We start from the raw sequence: 11,815 nt of genomic DNA, 5'->3' as shown, positions 1-11,815 counted from the left end.
ATCTCCTCAGGAATAAGACTATCTGACTTTGGAGTTTCATTTCATATACAACCGATCAAATGATCAACAATCTTGCAAATTCACTTGTTATACACGTTACTATATTTTCTTGGTTTATACAGGTCCATTTCCATTACCATGCATACAAAATTCAGTATTTCTGTTATTTGCCCAGTAATACATATGTAAGGAGATGAAAAAACTAAGCTAGAATTGTTTGTTATTGATTAAAAGAGTTTTGCACAAAAAAGTTGAAAAATGTGTGGTTTTAACTTTAGAACACGATTTAATAAATGTACACTACCAATAATCATGCAGTATTAGTTATTATCTGATTTGTGAAAACTTTCACAAAAACAGTTTGGATTTTTTTTTTATAAAATTCTACTCATATTTCCATGTGTAATAATACAGTAGTTCAGCTTTTGTGGCAAATATAGAACACTAACGCATGTAACTTTGATCACTGATCATGTATTGAGATAACAGCAGGCATAAATCAACTTTTCTGATTCGTGAAATATTTCGCAACTGTGTTTTTTGTCTATCAGTCCTTTAATAATAGGTTTTGCCAATAAAAAGCTGAATATTTTGAGGCCCTGACTCTGCAGCGCTGGTATACGTAAAACATTTCACTTGTTTTAGGCAAGATCTGTTCAATCAAGTAAAATGTACAACAAGTGAATTTTCAAGGTTATTGATCATGTGTGTATAAGAAATCAAACTCCAAGTACAATAGTCTTACTCCTGAGGATATAGAGTAGTATGAAGCAAACACACCGAGCCCCATATGTGAATGTGAAACTTTTCACAAAAGTTCTGCTAAATCAAACACATTTTCATAGATTTTGATGTCATTTGTATTGAAAATCACCTGGCAAAATAAAAAAAAAAAAAAAGATGTTATTTAACTTACTTCAAGGACGAGCTTAGTCTGAACCTCATTCATTTGAGAATTCGACTTTTGAAGTTATAATCTTTTAAAAATAAATCCCTGCTGGGTAATTTTGGTGGATTTCAGCGACGAAAATGACGTCATCTGAATTCACAAACCAGGACTAACAAAACGCACTAGTGTTTGCAGATATACGTTACTGCATTACGGTTTTAGAGCCGATAGATTCTGAATCGCTAACCGCAAGCCAACTTTACGGTGGTAAATAAGCAGGAAAAAGCAGACTATTCCAGCATGCAATGAGACAGAGAAACCCGGAAGAGTAGCAAGAGTGCAAGTTTACACGTTTCGAACACACCTCTACCAGGAGGACAAAGGGGTAAGTTTTAATGTTTATATTTTATTTAAACTCATTTCGGCACATTGTCATCTTGAATGCGCATCTTAGCCCAAGCTTTATTTCTGTATTTCTTGTGATTTTCCTTTGTTGATCTAAAGCGGGTGTGGTAGTTCTAACAGCAACATTGTGTTCCTTAGAAGGTCATATATCCTTGTTTAAACCGAGGGTGGTTTACATTTAGGCCTGAAATATCGCTTTTCTTTACGTAACGTCCTCTTTATAATGCGCTAAATTCATTCACAATGCGCTAAATTCCAGACATTAAAGAGCTCACGGGAAACTAGCTTTTCTTACGCGATTCTTCTAATTTTTTTTGGTGTAACTGCGTGCGTGTAGCGCGTTTAGTAGGTTGCATTTCGGAATCTCACTGATACGTTGTCTGCTACCTTCACGTGTTCCACAGAAAGTCATTCCTATGTCAATGAATCCTCTTTTTCAGGATAACAAGTTTCTTTGGATTGATCTGAAAAGTTTACCTTAGTTTACGTAGTTACGTAATGCTGACGCATTTATGCAGGTGTTCTGTTGAATTGTCCTCTTTGTCGAAATATCCTACCATAGCGCATATTATAGGTAGCTTTGTACATAAAATTGTAGGTAAAATATTTTGGTAGCCTAAATGACATTAAATTGCCACCAGCAATGAAATGTGTAGGATATTTTGATAACCTTAATCACCTTATCAGGGGGTAAGTAGTAATATTAATATTAATGAGTCTGTACTGAAATAATGTTAAACACACAATATGACGTTTGCAACACTAAATTACTATGTAATAGCCTAGTAATAATATGCACATGCTCAGTAGAACCACTTCATAGGTATGACCAATTGTTAGTAACACTGGACGCACCTAAACATTAAGAGATGAATTGGATGATGTGTGTTTGGGTAGGACAGTGAGTACACTTAGTAATCTGATGCTATGCACAGTTTGTAAGCTATCATCAACATCTCCGTATATATATAGATTTTGTATCAACAAAAAGAAGGTTCAACTAAAGCCATGATTCTGATGTGAGAACAACTTTTTAATGAACAACATGCAGAAACAGGCACATACATACATGAAACCCACGGAGGAGGTCAACACCAGCCAAAACCCCTCCCCGACACAGAATAACCCATCACACACCTTTTACCCAATAGACAACAAAGTAGTTGTTCCTCTCATGAGCCTTTTCACTGCATGCAAGCTCCTTGTTGGCTGCGAAACAACAGCCAACCAGGAGCTGGTTCCACCAAAAACAGGCTCTCTCTCTCTCTATGTATATACACATACATATATATGTATATCGCCATTGCCTGAAGAAAACCTTCAGTTTTTGTTGTTCGTCAGTTTTTGACAAGATTTGAAAATGCCTGTTGGCCTTTACATTGTGTGTGAATTTCATGAAGAATGGACCAAAAGAAATGGTCCAAAATGTTTTGGAAAGACATCTGGTTCCACTGGCTTGCATTAAAAGTAATTTTTCCTTCTCCTGTAAAATTATCATTTTGGAGATACGATATATATATACACACACAATTTTTTTGTTTTGTTTTTTCAGGCATATAGTCAATTCAGTCAGATTTTGCCTCGTGGGACTAGAACTAAAGAGGAGACATGTGGCCAAACCAAGGTGCGCTGCTTTAATTTGCTTATTTTATGGGGGTTTTTTTGTGCGGTTTGTTGTTTTTTTTTATTTATGTGATTTTTTTTTTTTACAGGCCCTTCAACAGTTCCCTTCAACCCTGCCTTTCCTCCCCCTCCTGATACTACTCATCCTGTTCCAGCAAACACAGGATACCCACATGGTCAGAATCCAGTATATCCACCTGACATAAATCCTGCCATGCCTCCAACTATGCCATACATGGCTGGAGGACAAAACCCTTATCCTACAGGCCCTTCCCCTTATGTTCCTCCACCTGGAACAGTAAATCCAGGCCCATATTCGCTGTCTCATGGTGGCTCTCCTGTGGGGTTACCTGGGGCAATTGCTGGAGGAGGAATGATTATTGCAGGCCACAAGATGCATAAAAAGGTGAAGAAAGCAAAAAAGAAGGCACATAAAGCTGAGAAGACTAACAAACACAAGAAACATTGCAAGGTAGGTGTGGAAGTAGACTAGATGGATGAGTTGGTGATGAAGTTTTCTTGAGTGTGGGTTTCTCTGACTCATAACAAAAAAAGACAGAAGTGCTCTCTGAACTCCCACTGAGGTTGTAATTACAAGACACAAACAGAACTTTGACACTGTCTTTGGATAATATTAATAAGCTACATGCATCAACAATGTTAGGCTTTAGTTATTTCAAAGTTGTTAAAATGTGTGGAAACTGCATTATTATTTCAGTGGCATATGGTATACACTTTTCAGATATCAGTTGTGAAGCTGTTGACTGCTTAAATTCATTATTATTAAATTCATCTGCTATACACCTGCGGTACATTTAACTATTTTTAACTTCCACCGAATTGTCAGATTATTACACTTTTAAGTCCACTCACAGCCTGTTATATCATGTAGGTGCACTTCGTAGGTACACAGTTACTCATAGTTACTCACTGTAGTCTGTTACTGCACAGTAAATCAGCCCCTTCGACCATATGTAAGCAATTTTTGAAAATTCTTAATTTGTAAATGACAGCATACAGTACATTAGATGTACTGTATACAGGTCAGAAGGCTGACCTGTATCTCTGAGAAGGCACATTTTTTTCAGCAATCTACTATATTTAAACAAAAAACAAAAGGACATCAATATTACTATGGTGTTTCCACTGTAAAATTTAAATCATATCTTTTTAAACCTTGTTTTAGACTTGTCTGGTTGTACTAGGGAGCACAGTAAAGTCTTAAGTCTTTAGCCCCATCACACTTACAGATGTCGGTACAAATCTCTTTTCTTCAATGCCTTTTGTCTGAAGAAAAAAAAACTGTGTACAAACTCTATTGCTCTATATAGCCATTTTAGCTCAATGAGACTTTGAGGCATCATTTGTAAGTTAGTCAGTTAGAAAAACCACCTTGGTTTCCTAAAGAAAATGTTGTGAGAAATGTGTGAGTTTGGAGAAAGGTTTAAAGAACCTTCACATATAGATTATATACCAGTTTAAGGGTTTTTGCCAATTAAGGGTTTTTCCTAGGACCTTTACATTATGTGGAAGTTCTTTCAACTTTAAAAAGTTCTTCACACTCACACCACATTTATAAAAATTGTTCTCTAAAGAACTATCCACTGAAAGGTTCTTTAGTGGTTATTCTATGGAACTGCACAAAGAACCTTTTTCCAAAGATGTTTAGTTCAGTTGTTTTATCTCTTTTTCTGAAAGCACAAAACATTCTTCTGTTATCCTCATTGCTACGTTTGTTGTGAATCCGGCATTTGTACATTTTAAGGCCAAAGTAGGACACCCATGGGCCCCTGGGTGTTGTGCCAGATTAGGATCCCCGTAGCAGTGCAGTCTGGCTTTGCATATTTGTGCAACTTATAAAAAACTGGAGGTAACTCTGTGGTGAAATCAAAAGAATAAAGTAATAAGCCCTTCATGATTAAACAACAGTAAGACTATGTTCACACCAATGGGAACACAGACTTAAACCCAACCAGCAACACCCTTCCCTATAAAGCATGGGTGTGCTTGTGACTAGCACAGTTCTGTCACGGTCTAAAGAGATCGCACGCTGCTAAAACTTGACTGAAGTAAAGACAGATAGCAATGGATGCTAAGCAGGGATTGGAGGGCTACGAAAATGAGGCAGGGCTTAGTGGTTACCTTCTTCATACACGGATTGATACGTAAATAGTACTTCGACATTTTCGCTTTTGAAAGAGGACACAGCTTCTGCTCACAGTAGGCTTATTTAAGGCAGTCCTAGCTCCAGCCTTGCCTCACACATGGAAAGAATATGCTAATAGAGTGCACCATGCCTAAGTTACGTTTAGCTCGCTTGGGCGTCCTGTAGACAACTCTTGTCCTGAACTGAGGATAAACAATCCAAGAACGCTTCACAACAAGAGTTTGAGAAAATAACTGTAGCAGAACAAATATTCCAGAAAAAAACAATTTCTGAACTCATTACAGTATGTAAAACGCAACACTTCTTGCCTCCAGGTACTCAGAAGGGACAATTAATACATAACAGTGCAATAGTCCTTGTTGTCATTTGTATTGTGGCCTGTAAAAATCACGTCATACTTGAACATCTAATCCAAAGCCCCAGTTTATTTTCTTAGGCCTTCAGTCACTGCTTAGCAAGTATTGCTATTTGTCATTACCTCAGTCAAGCTTTCAGTTGCTTATCTATCACTTCTTCTGAATATATTTTGATTTTGAATCTGCAGACATGGTCAGAAGATGTGTCTTTAGGCGCTGTGAAAGCCTGATAGCCTGACAAGCCTGACAAGAGTACAGTGTGTTCATTCTTTTAAAATCGCTGTTGTGTCGATGTTGTCAGTGGTTTGTGAATTTGGTACAATGGTCTTTTAAGATGGCTTAAATAGGAAATGCCAAAATGTCAAAGGAAATGTCTACTTCTGTGCATCAAGTCATCAAAATGGTCCATGAACCTTTTTCCTGCCTGCCGTGGCAGCATGTTTTAACTTAGGATGCTTTCCCATTTAGGATTTGACTGTTTCACTATTTTGTCTGTTCTAGGGTTGTGTCTGTCGAGCACAAGGTGCATGCTTTAAAGGGAAGGTTGTTGAATCATTGGTTGGCTTTATGTGAAGTTCTTGTTGATGTGTATGATCCTGCTGTAGTTTTGTACCACCGTAGTGCTTTTGTCTTGTAATATGAAGGATTATTACTATTCTGCTGATAACCTGATGTCATGCCATTGCAAAAACCCTAGGTGGTGTACCCGCTTTTTCATAAGTCTACCCCAAAATGTAGTTCTGGTTAGACCACTGCTTTAAGCTTAATGAACTTCCAAACAACAGGCAATTATCCTAACTAAGTTAACTTGCTGTTGTCTGTTTACAACTAGTTTTTTTTATGTGAGCAGACTAATTTGAATTAGAATCATTTATTTTGAAGCCATAATTTGTTGTAGATGCACATGCCCCTCAATCAGTACAATGAGAACTTGAGGGAGCAGAAGCAAAGTGAGATTACTCTTCCACATGCAGTAAACATGTACCATGACAGGCTGGAGTTAGTGTTGTGTAATCATAAATGTAGATAACCTGCTTTTAGTTTGTATGCAACTTTGCAGCTTGGTCAGAACATTCAAAGATGTTTTTCCACACTTTAAGAAGCTTCTGTTTATTCAAATTTATCTGTTGTTTTCTAAAGAAGCATAAGATGGCATTAACATGTCCATCACCGCAGCTGACATTCTCCCATCATGCTGCTGTGCCAGTAATTGCTGCAGCCTTTGTTATAAAGAACAAGAAATGTTTTTTTGGATGAAAAAACATTTCTTGTTCTTTTTTTTTGTGTGAACATAGATGTTCAGGTTCCTGTGAATAACATCTGTTTTGGGAGAATTGGGACAAAAAAACCCAAAACTTGCTTATAGGGATCTACAATATCATAATCATGTTGTTAGATAATTGCTTTTTTAAAAAATCATCAGCATCAACCAAGTTCTTAGACTTGGATGATATTTCAAACCTATATTTGATGACGCATTTATCGTATGCCAGAAGAGCACCATTAAGTGCGTTTAGGTCCCATGTGTCAAACACAAGGCCCAGGGCCAGATCACGACCTCCACACAATCCTATCCGCCCTGCAAATGTATTTTAATTTCCTGTTAATATTAGCCCATTTTACAACATACTGCACTACAGTCCCCAGTATGCACTGCAACATAATGTACTCTGACTGTCCTACCCCAACAAACAGTCTATGGGACAGTGGTCACCTCAATTCTACACAATTCTGCGCAATTTCACACCAGTCATATCACCGAAATTTATTTTAGCAGCAGTTCGACCAATATAAATATTTAACATTAGCTCAGCAGCTCAGAAATTGAGCTAAAGTCTTAATGAACTTGCAGTAAAGAAAGGATGCCAGGTATCTAGTTCAAGCAAATAGATAGGTTTAAAAAACCGAGCACCTGAGGACATTTAAATTTTGAGCAAGCACACTTTACCTCCTTGTTTCTCTGCTCTCTGGGTCACTGTTTTCACTCGGTTTTCTTGATTCTGCGTGCTCATTGTTTCTGACTTGCTCGATTTAACCTTGTCTTTGCGCTCTCACATAAGACAGTAATCTTACTCCATAGCTCCCATAGCACCATGCTCACTAGCAAAACTCACAGCTACACAGTGAAATGTCCTACCATAGGGGCAGTCATAAAAGTCAGGTTCATTTTACACTCGTATGAATTGAATGAAAAAAAAAGTGTTCAGCGTCACTTATTACATTTGGTATTAGTTAACTACCTCTTCACAGACGGGCTGTTTTGGAGCTGAAAGATACAAGGTGAAAAATGCTAAGATGGTACAGTAAGTGAGGTAACTTACCATTAGTATATGTCTGTTTGCCTAAAAGATTAGCTGCCTTTCCCTGTGTAAATTCTAAGTGACGTGATCTACTGTGGCTGTCTATGGTCCCAATATGGCTTTAATTTAATGTAGTGATCGTAAAATGCTGAGTTTGTGCTGTGACACACTGAGGAATTGAACAGTGCTCGGAGTCATGAAGCACCTGCGCTGGTGCGCGTGTTTTGAAATTTTGGACACTGCGCACAACATGGTGCATCTGATGTGTGGTGGCCTTTACAGAAGGCTGTTTTGTATGCCCAAGATGTAAAGATATGTACATGTTTAATACAGGATATTGGCATCGGCCTATAGGTACATACAGGTACATGTAAAATATCGGATATCAGCCAAGAGTACTATATTGGTGCATCCCTACTAGTTTACAAAAGTATGTTTTGCATATTGTGCAGATTAGCTCAAAGTGGAAATAATTTAATGGTTCTTCAGATTTTAGTTGAGACTTTAAATTTTAGAAGTGAAAAAAAAAGCAGAAAAGCATCATTTAGATGAACACAAGGAACACAAGTTATTCCTTGAACAAGTCGTGGGCTGGAGGTTAGTGAACCAGCCTTGTGACCAGAAGGTCGCCGGTTCAATCCCCTCAGCTGACAATACGTGACTGAAGTGCCCTTGAGCAAGGCACCTAACCCCCAACTGCTCCCCAGGCGCCGTGGATAGGGCTGCCCACTGCTCCGGGCAAGTGTGCTCAGTGCCCCCTAGTGTGTGTGTTCACTAGTGTGTATGTGGTGTTTCACTGCACGGATGGGTTAAATCCGGAGGTCTGATTCCGATGTGTTCAGACACAGTTGCCTAAAAGGTTCATTTCATTCAACTTATACCATTTGGCCACTAGGGACACTTGGCCAGCCAAACCATGGCACATGGTGGATATAAAGGAACAAAAACATAATATGTTGCACTGTAACACCTCCTTTGGGTCATATGAACAAGATGGTTTTAGAATGAGCAACCATAAATGTTAATTGGCTTGAAAAAAAAGAAATAATTTTGCTTTACATAGATTCACAAAGTAGAATCTCAAAATATTATTCAATAACTGCTGTAAACTGAAATATGTGCACAAAATTATTATTCACTTTATAACATGGTGAAAAAAGGGAGAATTTCAATTTAAAAATGATCATGAATGACCATGAAGTCTGTAAAAGCAAAACAATAAATTAAAATCCTAGCCAGAGTGTAAACCCGTCACATAAAATGTTTTTAAACTTGATTTTACATGGATGCATTAACATGATTTAGTTCTTCACTGAGTAAGAGATGTCCAAAGAGCTGTCATGATCTCTAGGCATCATTTCTATATAAACTTAATTTCATAAGAAATTTTCTCAGATTAGTTTTCATCGCAGAAGTATGCACTGAGTTAAGCACAGATAAAGCACTGAGCACAGATAGAGGACGATTGTGCTTAAACTAGTTTTATAACTGTTACATTTTGGCAGATACAGGCTAAGATGCAGGTTTCCAGGTAGATCAACTGACACAGTTACAAGCGCATAGTTGAGTTCTGGCACCCTAGTTTCTAAATCCCACACTCTTAAAATAAAGTTGCCAGAAAGAATTTGAAGTTGTGATTGTGAATTTATATAAGTTAAAGATTTGTACATTTAAACCCAGTAAGTAAGTAGAATTTCCATTTGATTATTGTTCTGTAATGTTTTGTAATTCCTGTAATGTGTATGCTGGTGTGGGTGGTCCGCAAAGGTGTGAAGAGGGGGTGGCAAAGTATTTTCAACCCCAAAAAGGGTCGCACTATGAAAAAAGTTTAGAACTCATGATCTATTAGATTTGGTACAGGTTACTCTGCTTTTTTTAAACTTGGAAACCTTATAGCATTATGTGCTTAGAATTGTGTTTTTTTAACACAGTGTTCGATTATTTAACAAGAACATTCAGTTGTATACTGGTGTCTGACATTTAGCATAAGAAGATGTATTATTACTAAATATATGTATTGATTTCTCACTTTTGTCACTTTTCTGACAAAAACATTTGTTCCTTTTGCCCTTGATATAGGGAGTGTCACACTGAAAAGCACAGAATGTTAAACATATTTTTTAGACTGCGTAGTTTAAATGTTGCGTATGTATTACATATTATGTAAATGAAAACATAAATACAAATTAATACAAACTGTCTATGTAAGCAGGAATGCTGTCCTGATAATGTGAAATTATTTTTTTTTTGCCACAGCATTCTTCAAGCAGCAGCAGCAGCAGTGACTCTGACTAAAGTCAACAACAGTCCTATCTTGTGCGATTACACAAGCATGCTTCTGCACAACACTAAGTATGTAAGCAAAGTATGTAGAACATGTTGATACATTCAGAAATTACTTTGACTACCTTAAATTTCAGAATAGTTTTTAGGCACTTTCCATGCTTTTGACTAAGCAATAAACACTGTGTGAACTGATACCTAGATCATGTTTATCCTTTTACATATGTATGTAATTTACAATAGAATGTAATGATTGTAATAAAATGTAATGATTGTGCACATTTATGCACTTTGTGCAAACATGTTTTCCTTGTCAGGTTGGTACTACATATTACTTGGGATTTCACAGAATGTCTTCCGTTCATTTTTAGTTGTTTTCCATAGTTAGATGTAAGATCACAAGTCACTAATTTAGGCACTGCAAATACTGTTCCAAATGAAAATTGTTTAAGATGATCTGTAAAAATAGTGTGAAGCCTTTGAATTATCAGTATGTTAGTAAATCATTTCCATGTATTTGTATAGTAATTATTCATACTCTAACAAGCAGGGATATTCACATTTATGTTAGAGATTAACTGTCAGAAAGTTGCACTCATATTTTGCATTTGTCATATTTTGTTCTGCGATAAAGGTGTCTAAAGGAAAAAAAAAAACTGTATCACCTAAAAACTAAAGTGTACCACCTAACCTATTATGTACCACATAGCACACCACCACCGATAAATTAAACATATACCATGTAAACTGTTAAATAATTAACAATTTAACTAAAGCATGTGATGCCAAGAATAAAGTAATTTGTTTGCTCTCTTACATTTTATTTTATTGAAACTAGATTTAAAATCATATTCCTGTTCCAACCTCTATGAATATGGTGCAAACTGTTTAGCAAAGGAGTTCCTTGATGAATATATACTTCATATAAATAACCCTATTGTTAAAATCCATTGACTGTTTTGACTGTGTTTAAGAAACAAAAGTGACTAAAAGTTTTGTAGCATGGAGCTTTGCTATTGGCCGCACTGGGACAATAAAAGGGAACAGATTAGGCATGACCTGAGAGAGGGCCTGTCCTCTCTGACATGTCCAAGGTGTACACCTGTCCAGACTAATCTGCGCTCTTTACTTTGTGAAAGACTATAGTTACACAAATGTAACTATAGTCTTTTGTTGTAATGACCTGGGCCCAGTTTCCCAAAAGCAAGATGTTAAGATTGTCTTGTTTAGTTTGTTAGAGTGTTTAGTGATGCTCATTTGCCCATTTAAAAAACATAATTGTTCTAAGATGCTTTTGGGAAATCCAGCCCAGTTTGTTAAACTTTGTCTTTCACTGACTTCACCAGGTCAGTGAATTTGTTTAGCCTCAATCTTTTGCTGTATTAGCTAGTTTGAGAAAACAGTTGTTTTAAAAAATTAAACGTTTCCCTTGTCAATAGGGACAAGGGAACAAGTACCAGGTGACTATTTTTTCTTTTCTGTTTTGAGCAGGATGTTATGGTAGTTCTGTGCATTTTTGTATTGTTTTATTTTCAGTCTTAATTATTAGCTGTTCATCCTTGTAGTTATTTCCCATCCACCTCAGGGAACATCTTGCACTTGATATGTACATGGTTTAATAAGTGTGGTAGTGGTTTGGTTTGGTAGTGGGTTTGTTGCACCCCATCCTAGACAGGCCATAGCAGCCAACATCATTACTCTTAGTTTTGAGATGGAAAACACAACATAAAGTCATTGAAAATGGATTTGTGTATGCGGACCTTTTGTCCAAGCCAGACATCTTGAAGCCTGA

The 11,815-nt window shown here is 36.9% G+C and overlaps 1 protein-coding gene across 1 annotated transcript; it reads left to right on the top strand.

The window, feature by feature from the left end:
• The first annotated feature begins 1,036 nt into the window (after window positions 1-1,036).
• prr13 (proline rich 13) lies at window positions 1,037-10,839 on the top strand. The gene is made up of 4 exons (XM_036559592.1): window positions 1,037-1,274; window positions 2,847-2,918; window positions 3,007-3,389; window positions 9,997-10,839. Exons 2-4 carry the CDS (start codon window positions 2,903-2,905, stop codon window positions 10,033-10,035), a joined length of 438 nt encoding a protein of 145 aa, XP_036415485.1. The 5' UTR covers window positions 1,037-1,274; window positions 2,847-2,902; the 3' UTR covers window positions 10,036-10,839.
• The last annotated feature ends 976 nt before the right edge of the window (window positions 10,840-11,815 follow it).

Source organism: Colossoma macropomum, unplaced genomic scaffold (genome assembly GCF_904425465.1).
Source record: "Colossoma macropomum unplaced genomic scaffold, Colossoma_macropomum, whole genome shotgun sequence".
In the NCBI taxonomy this organism is placed as follows: Eukaryota; Metazoa; Chordata; class Actinopteri; order Characiformes; family Serrasalmidae; genus Colossoma; species Colossoma macropomum.
This window is presented reverse-complemented; position numbering and strand designations above follow the sequence as displayed.